The sequence below is a fragment of the Ciconia boyciana genome, chromosome 3 (genome assembly GCF_034638445.1).
Source record: "Ciconia boyciana chromosome 3, ASM3463844v1, whole genome shotgun sequence".
In the NCBI taxonomy this organism is placed as follows: Eukaryota; Metazoa; Chordata; class Aves; order Ciconiiformes; family Ciconiidae; genus Ciconia; species Ciconia boyciana.
Window position 1 is genome coordinate 94,179,264 of NC_132936.1, and position 19,395 is coordinate 94,198,658.

The 19,395-nt window shown below is 43.6% G+C and overlaps 2 protein-coding genes across 6 annotated transcripts in view; both read left to right on the top strand.

The window, feature by feature from the left end:
* RNF8 (ring finger protein 8) overlaps window positions 1-6,527 on the top strand; it is a 14,070-nt gene extending 7,543 nt beyond the window's left edge. Inside the window, exons 6-8 of one of the 4 annotated variants that reach the window (XM_072856694.1) lie at window positions 1,077-1,184; window positions 2,186-2,397; window positions 4,285-6,527. In XM_072856694.1, the coding sequence (XP_072712795.1) occupies window positions 1,077-1,184; window positions 2,186-2,397; window positions 4,285-4,324 (360 nt within the window). In that variant the 3' untranslated portion in view covers window positions 4,325-6,527. The remainder of the gene's footprint in view (window positions 1-1,076; window positions 1,185-2,185; window positions 2,398-4,284) is intronic. The other 3 variants (XM_072856693.1, XM_072856695.1, XM_072856696.1) reach the window with 3 other exon arrangements.
* Window positions 6,528-8,251: 1,724 nt separating this feature from the next.
* CMTR1 (cap methyltransferase 1) overlaps window positions 8,252-19,395 on the top strand; it is a 30,293-nt gene continuing 19,149 nt past the window's right edge. Inside the window, exons 1-6 of one of the 2 annotated variants that reach the window (XM_072856691.1) lie at window positions 8,252-8,475; window positions 10,175-10,309; window positions 14,310-14,452; window positions 16,840-16,998; window positions 18,362-18,454; window positions 19,190-19,261. In XM_072856691.1, the coding sequence (XP_072712792.1) occupies window positions 10,180-10,309; window positions 14,310-14,452; window positions 16,840-16,998; window positions 18,362-18,454; window positions 19,190-19,261 (597 nt within the window). In that variant the 5' untranslated portion in view covers window positions 8,252-8,475; window positions 10,175-10,179. Of the gene's footprint in view, window positions 8,476-9,764; window positions 9,903-10,174; window positions 10,310-14,309; window positions 14,453-16,839; window positions 16,999-18,361; window positions 18,455-19,189; window positions 19,262-19,395 lie in introns of those variants that run through there. The other variant, XM_072856692.1, reaches the window with a different exon arrangement.

Sequence of the window (19,395 nt, forward strand, 5' to 3'; positions counted from 1 at the left end):
TGTCTTGACCGTACTTTGCCTCCCATCGTGAAAAACTCCTGTATTTTGAGGTGGCAGCTGACTCTAGTTTCCAGGACTGGGGGAGGATACACCTCACCCTGTTCATAAATTAGTGCTGAACAGTCATTACTAGCTCTTTCTCAATCATAAAGAAAGCCTGGAGCACCTGAACTCTGTGTTGTGCAGGAGAAGTGGGCCCATTCAATGCTTTCTTTAAAAAGAAGGAAAAAAAAAAGTGTGTTTGAAAAGTGAGGTGCTTCATTTTTAGTTAGAGTGCATTCAAGTAAAACTGCAGTGTTCCAGCAATCCTACAAGGGAGTGTAGTACTGAAACAACATGGAATTTGAATAATGAATGAGGTAAGCCACATTTCTTCCTGCCCTTGACACAAGGTGATGAGTGGAAAATAATCAAGGAGATCCTTTCCTGTGTCTTACTCTTGGAAATTATCACATTATGCACCTCTGGCTGATTGCTTTATGGTTTTTTTATGTTGTCTTTGCAACTTTGTTGCTGTTTCAAGTATAGCTTCAATTGGAATAATTTCTCTGTTATTTTTAGAAGACAGAGCAGGTACCCAGGAGCCTAATTTAACTCCAAACAAACAAACAAAATTATTGGACAGTTAAATGCAAGTAAATGTTTTGAATCTTATGCTTCCTTTTTTTAATATTTGAGGTATTTTGTTGGATGTTGTGCTCTTTACATCAGACATCAAAAGAACTCTTATGTTGGCTTAAGCCAAACTCATGCCAGGAAGAGGTTGAAAGAAATTCTAAAAAGATTGATCCAGCTGGTAGTTTCTTTAGGTTGAAGGGAATTCTGGTAATGGCTGCTGTTCTTGTTTGTCAGTTCTCTACAGTGGGTGGGAATATTCTCCATACTGCCGTGACTACAAAGAGGAGAGAGGTTACAGATCTGGATATATACTATATGCAGACTTGACATGTGGAGACTTGCAGTTGTATGATTTTCTGCTTGTCCTACCTTCCCCTGCACACGCACTTCCTGCCAATATTATATTGAGTAAAACCTTGTTCTTTGTTGATACATGACCATATGTACTTTTCCACTAGGAGGAGAAGGAAAAGGTGAGAGCCCAAAAAGAAGAGGTGTTGAATCAGATGAATGATGTGTTGGAGAATGAGTTGCAGTGCACAATCTGTTCTGAGCACTTTATCGAGGTATGTTTAAACCAGTATGGGTTTGCCAGTAAAGAAGAGACTTGAGAAGCTTTCCCTAGTTCTATTAAAGCAATAGTCAAGCTTATTTCTTTACTTCACTAGTTTAACACTCCCAACAGCCCCACAGTGAGTTGTGGGTAAGTGTTGGTCCAGAAATCCATTCTGTCTGCCCTAACTCTTCTCTTGGGCAGCAAGTTCAGCTTTAATGTCTCTACCTGCATAGAGCTGAGTGCTTAATCCTAAGATGCATATAGGCTTGCAGCAGTTTTGGGTGTTTTTGAACTGGTGCTCTGAGCTGCTGCTGACAGCCTGCCTGGGGAAGAATCGTTTTGTAGTGGATCTTGCTTTAAGTTGACTAAGGGTGGACTGCTTCAGGTTTAGATGTAGGAAAAGGTTAGTAAAGGAAAGGAGGTGCAGTGTTCAGTCAAGTCCTGAACCATTTATATTGTTCAGATGAAGTCTTTCTTTGAGAAATTGGCCTGCTTTCACTTGATTCTAGAAGTGATAGGCTATGCCTAAAATGTAGATTGTTTTTTCTGTTTGTGTTTTGCTAGAATTTCAGTTTCATTACATTCATTTCTGCTACAGGAAACCTGATGTGTTAGCCTTGTTATAATGACTTAAGAGCTAGCTGAAATTTTAATTTCTGGTTTCTCAGTAATTTAAGATGCTATTCTGCAGTATCTGAGTTTTTCCGTAATTTATTGTTTTCAAACTGGGGAAACTTGTAATATAATTAATTCGTTTTGTCTGTGTTTCTGACTTGCTATGATCTACGGTGAATCCATTACCCAACTTGTAAAACTTGTCTGCACTCTGGCATGGGAAAGTTTTTGTGTGTAACCCCTGTAGAGGCTAAAGAAAAGGGGCTTTGGGCTTCTCCCCTGCCCCCTTCCCTTATAGGAAGTGTTCATCTAATGTTTATCTGACTTCGGTATTTTTTTCTTGACAATGCTTGTGTGAGCATGCTCTGATAAGTATCCTTTTGTTGAATTCCACAGGCGGTCACTCTGAACTGTGCGCACAGCTTCTGCTCCTACTGTATCAATGAGTGGACGAAACGTAAGGTGGAGTGCCCTATCTGCAGGCAGGAGATCAAATCAAAGACACGCTCTCTGGTGCTGGATAACTGCATTGACAGGATGGTAGAAAAACTGGATGTGGAAATGAAAGAGCATCGCCTGACCCTTATCAGAGAGCGGAAAGGTGAGAGGTGGGTGGATGTGGCATGATAAGTACAATCTCTCATTCCATCTATTTTGACAACTTTCTTTGGCACCTATATACCAAGGAGATGCTTGGGGAATGCAGCAGAAACACTAGAAAATTAATTTTAAGGTATGTTGTGTAACTAGCTGTACTGCACAGTAAAATAAAATTAATAAAAAGTTTGGAAAAGGACTTCAGTATGAATTCCACAGTTGAGCAGGACAACTTAACCATACTAAAGGTTACGCTGTTTCAAAGAGATCACTAAATAAAAGCAAAACTGTATAGAATGGGCCTTGAAAAATTTACCAGGCACCTTTTGATTAAACTATTGACTACATCATTGCAAAAACTCAGCAGACCAGTGCCTGATGAGAAACTCTGAATTCTCTTCTGTGTGCTAGATTTGCGTAGGAAATCACTGAAGGGAACATTGGTGTACCATCTAAGTGTATGGCTGAACTGGCAGTTGCTCTGCCGTGTTAATTTTTGTGAGATTAAAGCCACTGTGGCTTAAATGCATAACTTCTTGCCTCGTTGTAGCTAAAAGACTGTGCATGACAGCGACGGCTTTAAGTAAAACTCCACTATGGGGTATTCCTATTCTGCTTCCCTCTTCCGAATTTGTTTCTAGAGCACTTGACACTGGTATCTGGGTGCTGAAATGTAGAAGCCTTTTCCTGCTACCCCTTAACAAATTTCTATTGCCGTATTCCATTAAGTAATTGTCTTGTTTTCCCCTCATAGAGGTGCGTGCATGATCCTTCATTTTGCAATGTGTCAAGCCTTTTACCTAATGAAAGGTGCTTTTGAAACATTTCAGATTCTCCATGGTGAGATAGAACGACATCGCGAAGCAGTGTTAGTTCAAACCTGAAATTATAACCTATTTAACCAACTCAGTCTGCTTCCCTCGGGAAACGCTACACTGCTCAGAGGCTGCCCAGCTCGGCTTCGTGAATTGCTTTCACCTCTGCAGAACTGACACTGCTCTTGTGTAATATGCGCATCTGCAGAGTATGCCATAGCACTATTGAAGTGTCTCATCAGGTAGCTAATGGTGATTAGATGAAGTGGTGCCTTCATTGGAGCTCACTTCATTGCTGTATGGTCAACCAGTGGTCTTCATGCTTGTTTGAACAAAAAGGAAATAAGGTCATAGCCTACCTTCATATGTGATAGGTGCTGTAATTATATAAATGACTGTTAGTAGGAAATCATTTAGCTTCAACATGACACACTTCAGGAGGAAGGATGAATTGTTTCTGTGCAGTCTTTTTATTCAGTGATGGAAACATTTTGATTGAGATGAAAATAACCATATGTCTATTTAAACATGAATTCCTAAGAAGGAACCAGCTGAAAGAGCAATAATGATGCAAGTGGCACTTGAGAAGCTCAGTCAGAGCTTCCCAAGAAGCCTTTCCAAGAGCCTTAGTAGAACGGGCACCAATAGGGCAGCTTGCACTCTTAAATGTATGGAGGTTTTGATGGGGCCGTAAGTGTCCTGAACCACCATTACTTGTTTGAGAGCTCCTTACCGCATTTTTTTCCTTCCCTCTTTCTTACCTGGCAAGGCACTGTAATAGTTAGCCACTTCCATTGCCAATTGTGTGCCAGTGAAGGGATGGAGAATGTCTCCTTCTTGTCTGTGCTGTCTTGACAGGAAAAGGCACATAGGAAACTTAATAAACCAAATGAACAAAAAAACCAACCCTTTGTTCTTTTAATGCTGAAAATTGAAAAGAAAAAGGCCTATGCCCTGCAGAGCTTGAAAGACCTATTGCAAACTGACAGTGAGAGGCTATAAGTTTCAAAGAGAACTAGTAATTTAGCATTTGTGGGTACAGTGGTCACTACTAACTTTTGTATCTGTGTGTTTTGAATGCAGAGAAACAGAATGTGTTGGTGAAACCAGCCACAGACAATGACAGCAGTGTCATCTCTTCCATCTACTCCATCTTGTCGATGAGCAGTTGTGACAGTGAGGACTCTGAGGAGGATTCTTACTATAATGAAAGCTACTACATTGTCTAAACACTATTACTGCAGACTCGTTTGCCTGTGCGCTGCCCAGAACCAACCTAATGGTGTTTGGTTGACTGCTGCTGGATGAGTGGACTGGACATCTGGAAGGAGAGACTCTATGAAAAGGCTGGGGCTGAGAACTAGCAGCATTTGGAAGAAGGATCTTATTTTTCAAATGAATGTACAGAAGCTTGATCTCTAAAACAGAATTGGTATTGTGAGAGAACAAACTGCTGTTATGCTAGATGGTTGACATACAAAACCTAGACTTCCACAATGGCTTGTGACCTGCTTGGTGTAATGTAACAGTTTGTATGCATCGCTGCCCTTTCCTTAGTGAATGACATGTTTAAAAATGTACATCAGCTTCCCTTATTTCACACAGCAGAGGGAATGGCCCAAGCTATTTGAGAACTTGGCCATCCCCACCAGCAGGCAGGAAAGGTATATCAGGAAAAAGTGCCAACGTGGGTTTTTCTCTTGAATTTCCTATGGCAGATAGAGTCATCCCAGGCCTCTGGCAGTAAAGGCAACAAAGGGTGGGTTATGGACCCTGTGAGCCTTAAGTGCTTAAATGCATCGTAAGCTGAGCTGCTGGCCATCCGTTTGCTCTGTTGATGTTACTCATTTTCTGGTAGATAGGGATGGAGAAGATTAAATCTTCCAGAATTCCTTAGCTAGTGCTCTTTTCATTATAGTATGTTTGGTTTGTTCCCTCTTCAGGCTTTTGCATAAAGGGTTTTAGAACTGGGAAGCAGTGTGTCCAGAAATTATTAGCAATGACTTCAGAAACACATATAGTTCTTGTCAGCAGCAGAGAGGAACCTCTGCTTCTTCAGAAGTGCAGCTATCTGAATTAGTGAAATGTCCTGTTGGCAGGGTAGGAAAGCAGCATCTGTAGGCAACCACAAGGCACAGAAGGAAGTATTTAGTTTTATTGTTTACAAAACATTGCTGTTGAGCCGTGGGTTGTACTACCCTCACAGCAAAACACTCATCCTTAAGAGACTGAGCAGGTCTTGCCTCATCCTATCACAAATTTGTCTATGAAGTTCCATTTTCAGTGGCATATGCTTTTGACTTAGCTGTTACGTGGAAAGGACTGCTTTACACTGTGAGAAGAGGATGGGGGGAAGCCCTTCTCACCTGTAATATTTCTTTGGCTATTTGTATGTACTTTCTTGTTTCTATGTTTATTTTGTTTAAGAAGGAAAATATAAATCCATTTCTGCATTAGTCTTCCTTGGTGCAACCACTGAGATGAATGTCTTTCTCCTAGTTGTCTTAGATTTTTTGAGAAAACAGAGACTATCTCATTTTAATGACTTTGCTTCATGTTTTGATTGCTGTAAGCAGTGTGGCTATTTTAAAGTTATTTGAAAGACTTGTGTATTCAGGAATTGATAAAAGACAACCCAACTCTTCAAGCCTGTGGCTACCCTGATGGTAATTTAGTAGATACAATCATACCTCTTATCTTCTTCCACTGAAGGAAGATCCCATTAAAAAGGTGCATGAATGATGATGTAGTCCTCAGGAAGCAGTGCATTCTGACAGATTTGAGTGGTAGGACTTAAGCAGGGGAGGTAGGCCTGATCTGTGGGCCTGGCAACTTTCTTAAAATCTTAGTGTAAAGTTTATTTTGTGAAGGAGTCACTACGTCTTGAGTTTTTTTCCTTCTCTTTTAATGTTTGTTTTCTATATGTGCTCTTAAGGTTTCTTTTGTGAATATATGCTCTCTAGGATGTCTGAGTGAAGAGGGTTCCTCAAACTGCCTGTGAAATAGGCTGATGTTAGAACAGGCATTCCCGATGAAGAGGAGTAGGAGGAAAATACTCTGGTTACCTAGGACTGCAAATTCTTCTACTGTGTGTCTCTTCCATGTTGCTGTGCTTTTTTTGCTTGTTTGATTTTGCTAAATATATTTATTTTGTTATGTTGGTGTTTATGCATATTGCAGATATGCTTCTCCTAGTAACAGAGTAGTTCTTTTGTGTGATTTCTGAGTGTGCCCTCTTTTCACTAGAATATGAAGAACATAAGTGGTATACCAAACCATTTCCACTGTTATGGGTAGGCGCATAGCATGTAAAGGTCCAAGGAGAGAGGTTAAGTAATAACGCTGTTCACTTGCAAAAGCATTTCACTGACAAAAGCAGACCTCTCCTCCCAGTTCACTAAGTTCGTCAGTAAAACTGCTGTTGGATACAGAGCTGATGACTAGACATACAGAAGTGTCCTGCGAACAATTGAGCTTCTGGAAAAGATGTCCATATTTCTAATACTGTGCTTGCCTTTGGTCTAAGGTCTGGATCCTTTCTTCTACTTGATTACATCTTCGTGATGTACATCTGAATGTCCCCTTGGAGATGTCATGCCCTGAACTGTTACCTGCCTTGGGATGGCATCAAACACTTCCAGTCTCGCATCCAGGATTTAGGTTACAACTCTGCACTTAGTCACGGTTGATGCACAGCAGGCTTGATGCAGGTTCAAGACTTGCTGCTTTCTGTTGGAAGATAGCTGTCATGTAGTGTGATGAACACTTTCAGAGCAATATATTGTTTATCAACATCAGCAGGGATAGCTGGGAAGGAGTGCTAATGGATTGTGGAATGGGACCATCACAGAGGGACGGTGTGCTTTTTAACTCCTGCAGATCTATGGATTCCAAGATGAGTCTGACAATTGCTTTTCTCTTGCACGTGTAATCTACCACGTTAGTGCTTGGTGAGCCTTAGCAACAACTGTCATTTAACTTTGCAGAACATCTAACAGGCAATTTAATAATCTAGCCGTGTCGTGTCCCGTTCCCCCCCATTTCAGTGTTTTTTTTTTCCAAAGATATGTTCTGACTAGTCAATGTTTTGCTTCCTGCTCATAGTCCTTTTCTCCTGCCAGTCCCTTTTGCCATAACTTCACATATTTAGACACCTACCTTACAGCAACTACACTTCCCAAATAGTATACTCCTGTGCCTTGGTGCTACCGTGTTTGTTTTGGTTTTTAAGATTAAGCATTCATGCCTGTGTACTGAGCTGTATGCCCCTGGGTTTCAAGCTTAATGCAAAGTACAAGACAGCTCAATTAGCATTTGAAATCCTCACGACAAATAATTATAGACATGTATTAGGCATTTATTATGCGAACAGCTTTATCATCACTGGCCTTACAAAACCTGTTCTGTCTCTGCTCAAGTAACGGAGCTGTAGGGAGTTAATGGTGCAGTGCCAGGCGGTGAGCAGGCTGTAGGCTCTCCTGTAGGCAGAGTTTCTTAGGACACCTGGGCTGCCTGCAGGAGTAATGACACTTCCAGGCAGCACGGCCGGGCCCGGGGCGTGCTGCCTGCCATCACCGCCGAGGCGGGGCTGCTCTTGGGTAGGCCTCCTGCAGAAGCACAAAACCGCTGTTTTTCTTAGAAAGTGCCACTTCTAAGGCAGTGGCCGAATTATTTGTGCGTTAACACACTTTATATACATTTCTATATACAATACATTTACAACAGTTGTATATATATATAACTTTTTACAGAAAATTTAAATATATTTTCACCCCTATGCACCCCTACCTCAGCTCTGTCGGGAGGGACTGAGGCCCCTGGCTACCTGCTTCCGCAGAGAGCCGGGCCCTGCCCGCGGCCTGCGCCCCGCCCCGCTCGCAGCGGGCAGGGCAGGGCAGAGCGGGGCGGCCCAGGCCCGGCGGCGGGAGGGGCGGCCCTGCCCGCCGCCATGCCGCCGCACCGCCGGCGTTGCCTAGCGACCCGAGGGGGCCTTGCGGAGGGGGCGCCGAGCCCGCTTCCGGGTTGAGGCTGCCCGCGGCGCGCCTGCGGGAACGGGCCCGGCGGTGCCCCCGCGTCACTGTCGCGCGCCGGCGGGCTGGGGAGGACCCGCGCGAGGGGGCGGGGCGGGGGCGGCGACGGCGGCGCCTCCGAGCGGGGAAACGAAAGCGCCGGTGGCGGCGCAGGATCGGGCCCGCGTCCCCCCACCGCCGGGCCCTCGGGAGACGGAGCCGGCCCGAGCAACCCGCCTGCCCCCGCTCCGCCCCGGCCTCTTCCGTGAGTGCCGCCCGGTCCAGCGGAGCGGTGTCCGCGGGCCCCGGTCCCGGCGCGCGCGTGTGGGTTAGCGCGGGGCGCGGCCGCCGGCTCCCTGCCGCCTGCCCTCGGCCGCCTGCCCTCGGCCTGGGGGGGGGGGCGCGGCTCGGCCCGCAGCCCGCCGCCGGCTTGCGTGGCCTCTGGTACCGGGAGCGGGGGGGCTGCGGGGCCCCCGGGCGGCCGGACCCTCGGGGCGGCCGGTGCGACGTGAGCGAGAGGCTGGCTGAGGAGCGGCCCGCAGGCTGCGGTGTCACCGGCAAGAGCTGTGCCCGCGAAGCGCTGGCAGGGCGGTCGGGGGGGTGCTGCGCGCTTGTCCGGCGCGGGTCGTGGAACCCCCTGCGGGTTGTGCTCCGAAGGGGCTTTCCCTCGGCGGCGTGTCGCCTGAGGGACCGGTGTCCCTTCGCTTGCAGGGAGCTTTGGGAGTTGGCAATCTAGCAGGAAAACGTGCGCTGAGGGACCCTCGGCAGGGTTAGGAGGGTGGAGATCTCGGGAGGAAGCTAGCAGTGCTGAACTAAGAGTGTGTTAAGCTAACATGAGAATAGCTCAGAGGAAAGAGAAGACTGCCCTCGGTTTGTTAGAGATAAGCAAGCAAGGGAAAAAAAAACCCACCAACATTGACACAAGAGCAGATAAGTATCAGTTGGCTGTAAATGAACCTCTGGCGGAAGTGAAAAGATGTCTCTGCCATAGCGCAGTGAAGTTGTGGGATGGTTTTGCAGCCAGAGTTGTGGGGATGAATAAAGGAATTGGTCGGAAGCTGCCCTGTGTATGTTTGTGGAAATAAGTTTGATAGCAGAGGGTTCGAACTGGTGACCTGGGGCATCTTTTCTAGCCCAGCGTTCCTATGTAGAATAATAAAAAACAGTATGTTTTTATTGCTTTTTATCAATAGCAGGGAGGATTAGCTAGTGTTCTAGGTATCTGTGCCTTTTAATTTTCACCTGCTTTCCTGTTCCTTGGTTCTTGCCCTCTGCAGGCCTTCCCAGCTAGCTTCTATTAACTCCGTCCTAAGCCTTAGTCCTTTCTCCAGGTTTATGCAAAGTTTATCAGCCGCATTCAGAAGCTTGATATCATGCCAGTGATTCCTGATGAAAAACACAAACACCCCCCAACTTGAGCACACATATTTAATAAAGTTCTGCTATAGAAGCCATGTAGGAAAGCTCTTTTATTAATTAACATTTGCAGAGGTGAGGTCAGAGGTGCTCTGAGTCTCTTGTGAGAAATAGGTTCTGCCTTGTGTGTTCTCCGTTAGATGGGTCTTATTTCCTTGGTTTTTTAGTGTGTTTGAATAAAATGAATCTTTGATTCAGTAGTAGTAGCCAACTGTCATATATTTAAGTTATCTAAGTGCTGACGTCTGGGTTGTCTTCATCTACTAGCATTTAATGGTAAGTAGGTTGTAGAAATGATTTGAAATTCAAGTAATCAGTAATAGGGAAGCTTCTGCATAGATTTTATGTTTATTTAGTTAGACTAGCTATTAAAAAGGTAGGTTCAAAAGAAGCCAATACTTTTACTTAGGGCAGACTGAAGTTGAGAAGCATAATACTGCATAGTCCATAAAATGATCTATGCCACCATGCTGCTGTGTCTTACCCTTCAGCATGCAGGAGAAAGTTAATTTGCTTAATGTTTACCAAGTGTGATCATCTTCTTTCAGCAAAAATGAAGAGAAGGACAGAGCCTGAATTTAGCAGCCCCCAAAAGAAGCAGAAGAAGAGGATAGAAGACTTGGGATTAACCCTCAGTTCTACTTCAGATGATGAAACTCAATTTAGTAATCATACTACTCAAGGTAAGGTTGGAGATAAGGTATATGCTACTGCGGGGAATCTAAATAATAGCTAGGAATTGAACCCATGTCTCCTAAATCCTAATTGATAGCCTGAACTTCAAGGCCATGCTCTCTCTTTAGGAGAAAAACTACATTACTTCTGTTCACAAACTTGGATTGGTGTGAATTTTTTTTAAGCTTTTTTAAAATCTCATGTAAGCAGTTTGGTCTGGGAATTGTATGAATTCAGCTATAGAAAATAGAAGTTTTGGACCATGACAAGCGCATGGTCCAAAGCTGTAAGGATTCTTGTAATATATGAGCAGCATTACTCTCTTCAGTCTCAGTAGTTATTTCTGTTTTGGAAACTTTCAGTAGCGAGAAGTTGTGGGTGTTGTGCCATAAAGAAACATTGTAATCCCTCATTGTTTAAAAAAATAAAAATAAATCGGTAATCTTACCACATTTTTGCAGATGGGAGAAATTGAGATGAATACAAAGGGTAGGTTGACTGGGACTCCTACATTGTAGCACTATCTCTTTTGCTGGCTTAGTGTGATTTTTGGGGGGAGGGGGGAGTTATGAGAGCTCACAGGTGTTTGGTTTCAGAAAGAAAAAACTGTTTCAGAGTTAACTAAATAAATTGCCTACTTCTTCTCAAGTTGGAGTGTGCTTTCTCACCTGGAGCTTGGGGTATACCAAAGGTGAGGCGAGTGCCCTACGCAGTTGGTATCGCTGTTGCGGGGTGCTTTAAACTCTCCTGGGATGGTACTTCAGGTTGCCTTATGGTCATGCCTGCTACTTCTGAGTCTTGGGATTTCCTGTGGTCATAAAGTGTTAGTGAGAAGGGGCCTGAACGCATAAAGAAGCCTTCACCTTGTGAAAATGGAAGGGGATGTGTATGGAAGATGAGTGGGTCAATTTGGGAGTAGTCGTAGTGACAGGGTATGGTGCGTGTACCTGTCTGGGAAGGCTGGAAGTGAGCGAGGAGGTTAGAGGTGCAGGGTGTGAGAGCTCTGGGGTAGGGAATGCTGTGTGCACTCAGGGCTGAGCTAAAAAATTCAAACCAATATTTTAAATTTTTTTTTCCCCCTTTTGATTATTCTGTTCATATATGGGTCAAAATAGGCTCTGAGTCTTAATGTTTAAGAAACAAGTTGATACAGTTCAAGGACAGCATTTTGGATAGGGTTAATTGTTTAGTAGTCTGTAACACCCATTATGGTTTCGGATGAAAGAAAGAAGGTTGGGGGAGAGAAGTGATTTGAGATCTGATCTCAGCTGAGCATGCCCCAGCAAATGTTAAAAGCAAGAAGAGTTGTGAAGGGACTTTTCCTGAGATGTAGGTAGTAGGTATTGTGTTTGAGGCACATCATGAGCCTCTGGAAAATAAGACACAGCTCAAAAGCAGGCAGCGAAGTTAATTGAAGCTATGTATTGGACAAGCAGAAAGCAGTAACTGACCCTAAAGCAAAATCCTTTGTGATCCTGTTCATACCTAAGAACTTTGTGAAGGAAAGAGAAATGTAGCTTGTGTGACAGATGTTTGAAAGTCAAGATGGGTATATAATATTGCAAACACAAGTTAAATCATAGCCTTCCTTGTCTCGAGCTGGATTGAGCACACATTGATAACACATTGTGTTCACAGATTGTGAACACACAATCTCAAGGATTGAGCACACATTGAAAGGATTTTAACTACAGTAGTATATTTTACTATGGTGTCTTTCATTTTCACTTCACTTTCTTGTAATGGCCTTACTTTACTAATTATCCAGTTGTTTCCTGTTACTTCACTGATGCTCAGTTTTCTGTAACAGGAAAATACAGAGATCTGTGAGTTGGGAGGGAAATAATGTGTTTTTTCTTAAATCAGAAAAACGTAAAAGAAGTTCAATCCTCCTTTCTAGGTAATTATAATGTCTTTTTTTTAACACTTCTATGGAGCTAAATAATTCTTTTTCTGTTTGTCACTTAAAAAGGATTAACTCTGCTAACAACAATTTTCTGCATTATCTCAGGGCAGCTTATGTAGGTCAACTTCTCCTAGTTGTATGAAGTAGCACAGAATGATTTCTAGCACTCAGTGAACAAGGGAGGCTCTAGAGGTAGAGGTCCAATGAAGAGTGTGGCTGTGCTTGCTGTGGATTGCTGCTCCGGTAGTCTGTATGGCCTGCCCCACAGCATTAACTTTAGTATGACTGATGTGGTGCTAGGCAAATTTCAGGAAGGAAATTTGTGCCATTGCTTCATCCTCATAGTGATATTACTACAGGAGAAGCGGAAAGACTCAGTGAGTTGTAGGGCCTCCCTTGCTACCCACCTGGTGTGGAGCAGGCTGTAAGACAAATATGACTACCACAATTCCTGCCCAGATCATAGAATCAGAGAATAGTTTGGATTGGAAGGGACCTTTAAAGTCATCTAGTCCAACCACCCTGCAATTAGCAGGGACATCTTCAAGCAGCTCAGGGCCCCATCCAATCTGACCTTGAATGTTTCCAGGGATGGGGCACCTACCACCTCTCTGGGCAACCTGTTCCAGTGTTTCACCACCCTTATCATAAAAAAAGTTCTTCCTTGTATCTAGTCTGAATCTACCCTCTTTTAGTTTAAAACCATTACCCCTTGTCCTATCGCAACAGGCCCTGCTAGAAAGTTTGTCCCCATCTTTCATATAAGCCCTCTTTAAGTACTGAAAGGCTGCAATAAGGTCTCCCCAGAGCCTTCTCTTCTCCAGGCTGAACAACTCCAACTCTCTCAGCCTGTCCTCACAGGAGAGGTGTTCCATCCCTCTGATCATTTTTGTGGCCCTTCTCTGGACCCGCTCCAACAGGTCCATGTCTTTCCTGTGCTGAGGGCTCCAGAGCTGGACGCAGTACTCCAGGTGGGGTCTCACCAGAGCAGAGTAGAGGGGCAGAATCACCTCCCTCGACCTGCTGGCCACGCTTCTTTTGATGCAGCCCAGGATACGGTTGGCCTTCTGGGCTACATCGCAGTTACATCCAGCCCAGAGGAAATAGGTTGGGGCGTCTCACGACTGTAGAGCAGCAGCGAGGACTATACAGCTCGTACGGGCCTAGGTTCTTCCCAAGCAGATCGCAGGGTGGAGCTGGGCATAGACAGAGCTTCATTGTTTGGTGCCCATGAAGGCTCTGCTGCATCAGTTTCAGGTGACTTTCAGGTGACAAGTTTATTTTGAGTGCCTGCTGTGTGTGGTGGTACATATTACCTTGATTGGACCGTTGACTTGATTAACTTCTTCCTCAAACCTTCGTCTCTGTCGGGGTATTTTTAAACTAGATTGGTGTCTTCTGACATTATCTTTCACTTGGGTTTGTATGCATCAGTAAACTCTAGATGTGAAAAACTGTCTCATTTGCTGTAGTGAACTTGTGGATCCTCACTACTGAGGTGGTAGCAGAGTCAACTGAAGTTTAATATGGGGACTAAGGGATTCAACTCTCTTCTTTCTGCAGTGTTGGCTATTTGGTAGATGCCTGTGTATTTGTGGATTTTTGGTTAAGTTAGGGATGCGTTTACACCTGTAGTTAGGTAGGAAACGGAGGAAAGTCCAGTATGTTTTATCAAGGTGTCAGTAATTGTCATTATTCTCGGGAGAGAATCTCTGTGGACTTTCTCGGCTCCTCAGGATCATTGCAAAGGTCAGGCACGCCACAGTGTGCTATCGTGGTCATGCTGCAGCCTGCTCTGCTGCTGTAATGGGGTTTGCCCAGCCCTTTGGGGGTCCTGGAATCCATTGGCTCAGAGAGGTTGTGTGTGTCCCTGAGACAAAGGGGCAGATAACTAGGTGTTGGTTCCATAGGGTATTTTATATTACACCTGCTTGCATCCCGTAGCACATTTGAGATATTGAAGTGTCCTCTCTGTGTGTGTGTTGAGAGGATTTAATGAGTCACACTGTATAGTTCTTAATGTGATTACTAAGATGTCTTTCTTCCATTTTCTTTTTATTTTCATATGCACTTTTCTCACTTTTTTGTTTGTTTGTTTTCAGAGTCTTCCAGTAGCAGCAGTGGGTCTGACAGTGAGAGCGATGAAAAAAGACCAGTCTTCAGCAATGAGTTCAAACAGGACTCTCTTGTGGAGGGTACTTCATCTCGCTACTCAATGTATAACAGCGTCTCCCAAAAGCTCATGGTAGGTCAAAATAGTTTTGGACCAAACTATTCAGACCTGATGAGAGCAAAGTGAAAAGACCAGTCTGTTTTAGGAGATTTTGGTTCTGATTCTGATCCTCCTTGTAGCAGGGTTCTCTGCTTCTTTGAGCCAGCTACTGAGCAATTGGGTGAGGCTGAGAGAGCTTGTTTGAAGGAGATATGTTAAAAAAGAAAGCTGATTCGTGTTCAAGGCCTAGGAGCAGGGAGGTGAATGTGAAGGGAAAGATCTCTAGGTCAGGCAGCTTGCTGAGCTTGAAAAAAGAGTCCTAGCATGTGTTACTTTGCAATGCTTGAGTTAACAAATGCCTTGTAAAAAAGGCCTTAACAAATTCTGTGATTGACATTAATTTGTTTGGTCTTGGAGGCTGGCTGGCATACCCTTGTAGAATTACTACCTTAATTATTAAGGTATTTCTTTTTTCTTTCAAGTAGTGCCACTCTGCTTTATGTAGGGCCGGAAATTCCTTGGGAAGGCAGGGAGTTATGAACGATAGCGACTGTGACAACTAAACTTTGAAGGCGATTGCCAACCCCTTAATCGCACAGTGTTAGTGTGGGGAAGAAAGTACTTTTAGGAAGTTCTAAGAAAATGGTTGTCTGTCCCTGTCTCATAGTAGTCCCAAATTCAGCAACGTTTTCCTGAGTTTAAAGGCAATAGTAGGCTGTAGAGAAGAGGAGTCTGGTTTTGTGCATGCTGTTACACTTATTTCCTGATGCAAACTTCATCACTGTGGTATCGCGAGTATCTTGTAATCCTGAAAGAATTTCCATTCTTGATAAAAGAGAAACAAAAATGTTATTTCCAAGGGCAGCAGAGAAGATGAGATGTATAGTTGCGTATTACTTGAAATGTGACAGGAAGTTTGGGACTCAGTGGGGGACTGAATTCGGGTCTCCTTTTGTTCTGTGCTGGTGCTGTACTCACAGGAGCAGGGGTCAGCAGTCTTTCCATGGTGGTAGGCCTGCTTGTACCTGCCTTTGCCAAGTTAGAAGCTCAGTCTTTTACTAGCAGCTGGGAAGTGCTTGCTGCTGCTAGGGGTGGGAACAGGGAGATACTGCCTCTCGAGGAGGCGGAACGCTGCTGACCAGCAGGATCATACCTCTACATGAAAAAGGAATGTTCAGCTCTTGCTGAATTCAAAACTGAATGGGATCCAGAGGCTGAGAGTTGCTGATTGTGCCTCTCTGTAGATAAATCCTGTCGTTGATCATTCAGAATCTGTCCACGTGCATTTTTGGCAGCGGGCTGCAGTTTGCGGATTCTAGCACAAGGCTGTCTTTCACTTGGAGAGTTCTCTCCTGAGCCAATTAGGATGTGTGCTTTCAACGACCACAATACAGGAGCTTTTGCTACTGAATTTGGGAGGCTTTTGTTTGTAAGGCCTCATAAATTTCAATATAAAGACTGATGTGATATCAAGTCTGGTTGAACAATTTGGTAGCATTAGGTAAGTAAAAGGAAAATAGTCCTTGATTACTAGATGTTCAAAATTCTGTCCTCAGAAAACTAGTGTTTAACAGGCTCAGCAGCTGTCACATTTGGTGTACATATTTCAAGGTCTGATTCAGAGCCAGGTAGCAAAGGGAAAACACCACGTACCTTTGTATAAAACCTGTCTGATGTTCTTGTGTTGTTTCTCATACTGATTGGTAATAAAGGTTTTGCTGCTTTTTACAGGAGGGACTACATGGATAATTTATTCATTCAAAGTGAAACAATCTTTAAGTCTTTTATTTACTTACTGTCTTGTAAATGCATACTGGAGGGAGTGAAATTGACTGCATTCATGCTTTTTGTTGTTGTTCTCTTGCTGCTAAAATTTATGAAGAGAAAAGCCTGGAAAAGTAGCAGTTAATGAACATATTTCTTTTAACCTAAGAGATGGGAATGTGTTTCAGGAGCAGTGTGTCTTGCATTCCTCCTCTGAGTTTTAGGTGAAGTTTTAACTGATGTTTGAAATGTATGTGACTGCATGTTCACAACAAAGAATATCATCACAACATGAATTTTTTCCTGTGCCAGGATCTTTTGTTTTACAAACCTTTCACGCTTACTGAACACGGTGATGAATGGCTCCAGGCTCCTCACTACTTCTCCCTCTGAGCAGGCTGTTCCTGCATTACTGAACCTCTTGTAATTTGCTGTCTTTTCAAACATCATTCTTTAGATCTGGTTCTTTTGCATCCTGCCTCAGTAAAGTGAACTCAGTACTAAGTTCTGAAAGCCACAACTGAGATTAAAAATGCTCAGTGCCTTCAAGTCACTTCAGGGTCATGTGTCATTTTCCCTGCTAGTCTTTGATCTCAGTAGTAGTACATAAACTCAAGTCCGCTTGCCTTAGTGTGCTCCCCTTGCTTTCTTTATAGGCCAAGATGGGCTTCCGGGAAGGAGAAGGTCTGGGAAAATATGGCCAAGGCAGGAAGGATATTGTTGAGGCCTCCAATCAGAAGGGAAGGAGAGGCTTTGGGCTGACCCTCAAGGGATTTGATGGGGAGCTCAATATTGATTGGCAGGATGAGCCAGAGGTAAGTACTTCCTATTTTGAATCCATTTTCTATTGCTGTGTTCAGGATTTGCCCTCTGGGAATGATGTTTAGTGTTGTCTGATACAATTGGCTACCATCAAGTGGCTCTGCTGGGTAGACTCAGGGCCTTATTTTGTCCCAGAACAGCATGGCAAAACTTGTTTTCTGTCACATGTATTAATGTTCTGGCACAAAATCAGTTTCAGATGGATTATTACTGTGGTCTGTAGGATTTGTTTCTGAGTTTGCAGTAGTGAATGTGATTGAAAATTGTTATCAAGCTCTTCTGGGTTTATCACTTTTATTTTGTATGTCATTTTTCATGCCTGTATAGATAAATTTTTTTTTAATCTTTTCTGGGTGTGTTTAATAGTGCCAAATAAAATGCTCAGGTGTTCTATTCCTGTGTCTTGTCAAGCTCGTCAACAGGGAAGAAAATTGGGAAGTAGAAATAGACGTTGTCAGGAAAGTGAAGCCCAGTTTTGACATTATTTGTTGCAAAATAGCTGCTGTATGTTTGTACTTAAAAAGAAAAAAACAAACTGCAACATTGAATCCTAGGGATCTGACAGCTGGAGAGTAAGCCAGCAGGTCCCAACCATTGTTAGTCAAGGGCAGCAATGCTTATCAAGTCATGTATGGTGCATGTTATAGTACTTTGCTCTCCTTTCTTTGAATTGTTTTCAGCATTTGGAAATAATATCAGAGGTTATTCCTCGAGGGCAAGGAATTTGAGACCTGTTCTGTAGACTCATTGGTTTAGGTCTCATTCTCCAGTGTGTTTCTACAGCTCACAACAGTTAAGTGTTACGTATGATTAACCCTTGTGGATAATACTACTATAATAAATATAAGAAGGTTAGTAGATCTCGGCAGCCTCTCTTTGTGGAGGAGTGGCACACACTTTGATCTTAACTGCTAAAACAATTCCTTCCCAAGATTATAAAAATTGTTTGAAGCCTGAATTAAGTTGTGGAATGAGGGGGCCTTTCGGAAAGAACTGGGAGAAAGGATGCATAGGGCACCATCAGGAAGTGTGGGGTTTTTGGCAGTTGTCTCTTTTGCAATGTCTCTAAAATGTACCTTTAGAGTACTAGGCTTTTGCTTTATGTCTTGATTATTCGTCACACTCTAATGAGATGAAAGTGGTGGGGGTTTTTTTTTGTGATGGTCTTTTTAATTTTTTTTTTTAATTTTATTTTAAATCCAAACAAATAAGACCTGTTTTAGACTAGGAGAAAAAAACTATATGGTTGGCCCTGAAGTCATGGCATAACCCCTTATGCTAGGATTTGGGAGCAATTGTTTGTTATATTTTGCTAGCAAAAATGTCTTTGACTCTTCCCATGTCTTGTGTTTGCAGCCCAGTGCCTATGAGGAGGTGGACTGGTGCCTTGAGTGTACCACGGAAATCCCTGATGCCCAGGAGCTGAAGGAGTGGATGACTGTGGGGAAGGTAATCTTTTTTAGATTCCAGTACTTACCAGCCTAAGAAGACGCCGGACTCCTCAGCCTGAAACAATTGCCTTGTCAAAGAGTTGTAGAATAACGTAGGCTGGAGGGAACCTCTGGAGATTGCTAGTGCAGCTTCCTGCTTAAAGCAGGTCCAACTAGATCAGGTTGCTCAAGGCTTTGTTTGGTTAACTTTTGAGTATCTCCATGGATGGGAATCTCACAACTTGTTTGGGCATCTGTTTCAGTGTTTAACCCAGCTGGCAAAAGAAAATTTCTGTATAGCTAATGGGCGTTTTTTTTGTGTTGCAGCTTGTGTCCATTGTCTCTTGTCCTATTGCTGTCCATCTCTGAGAATAGTCTAGATCAATCTTCTCTATTTCCTGCCATTAGGTACTTGTAGACAGCAATAGGATCTCCCTTTCTCCATTCTGAACAAACTCTTCTCTCAGTCTCTCCTCATACACCAGCTGCTTCTGCACCCTTGTCATCTCGGTGGCCCTTTTGCTGGGCTTGCTCCAGTGTGTCTGTCTTGTATTGGGGAGAGCTAAACTGGATGCAGTATTCCACATGAGGTCTCAAGATGCCGAATAGGGGAGAATAATTCCTCAGCCTGCTGGCTACGCTCTTGCTAATACAGCCTAGTATGTGGTTGGCAACTTTCATCACTGGTACGTGTTGCATTTTGAAATGACTGATACCATGTTTGCTAATTGCCTGTGTTCTTGTCCTGTTTCAGAGGAAGATGGTGATTGAAGATGAAACAGAGTTCTGTAGTGAAGAGCTTTTACGTAATGTTCTGCAGTGCAAGGTAAGTCCCCTTCTTTAGAGAGGAACTGAAGTTTTGGGAAAGCAAGTGAAATAAATGATTGAAAGGGGCTGAGCAGTTTACTTAGGTGATTGGCAGGAGCTCAGAACATCCTCTTTCACCTCCGTGCCACTAGT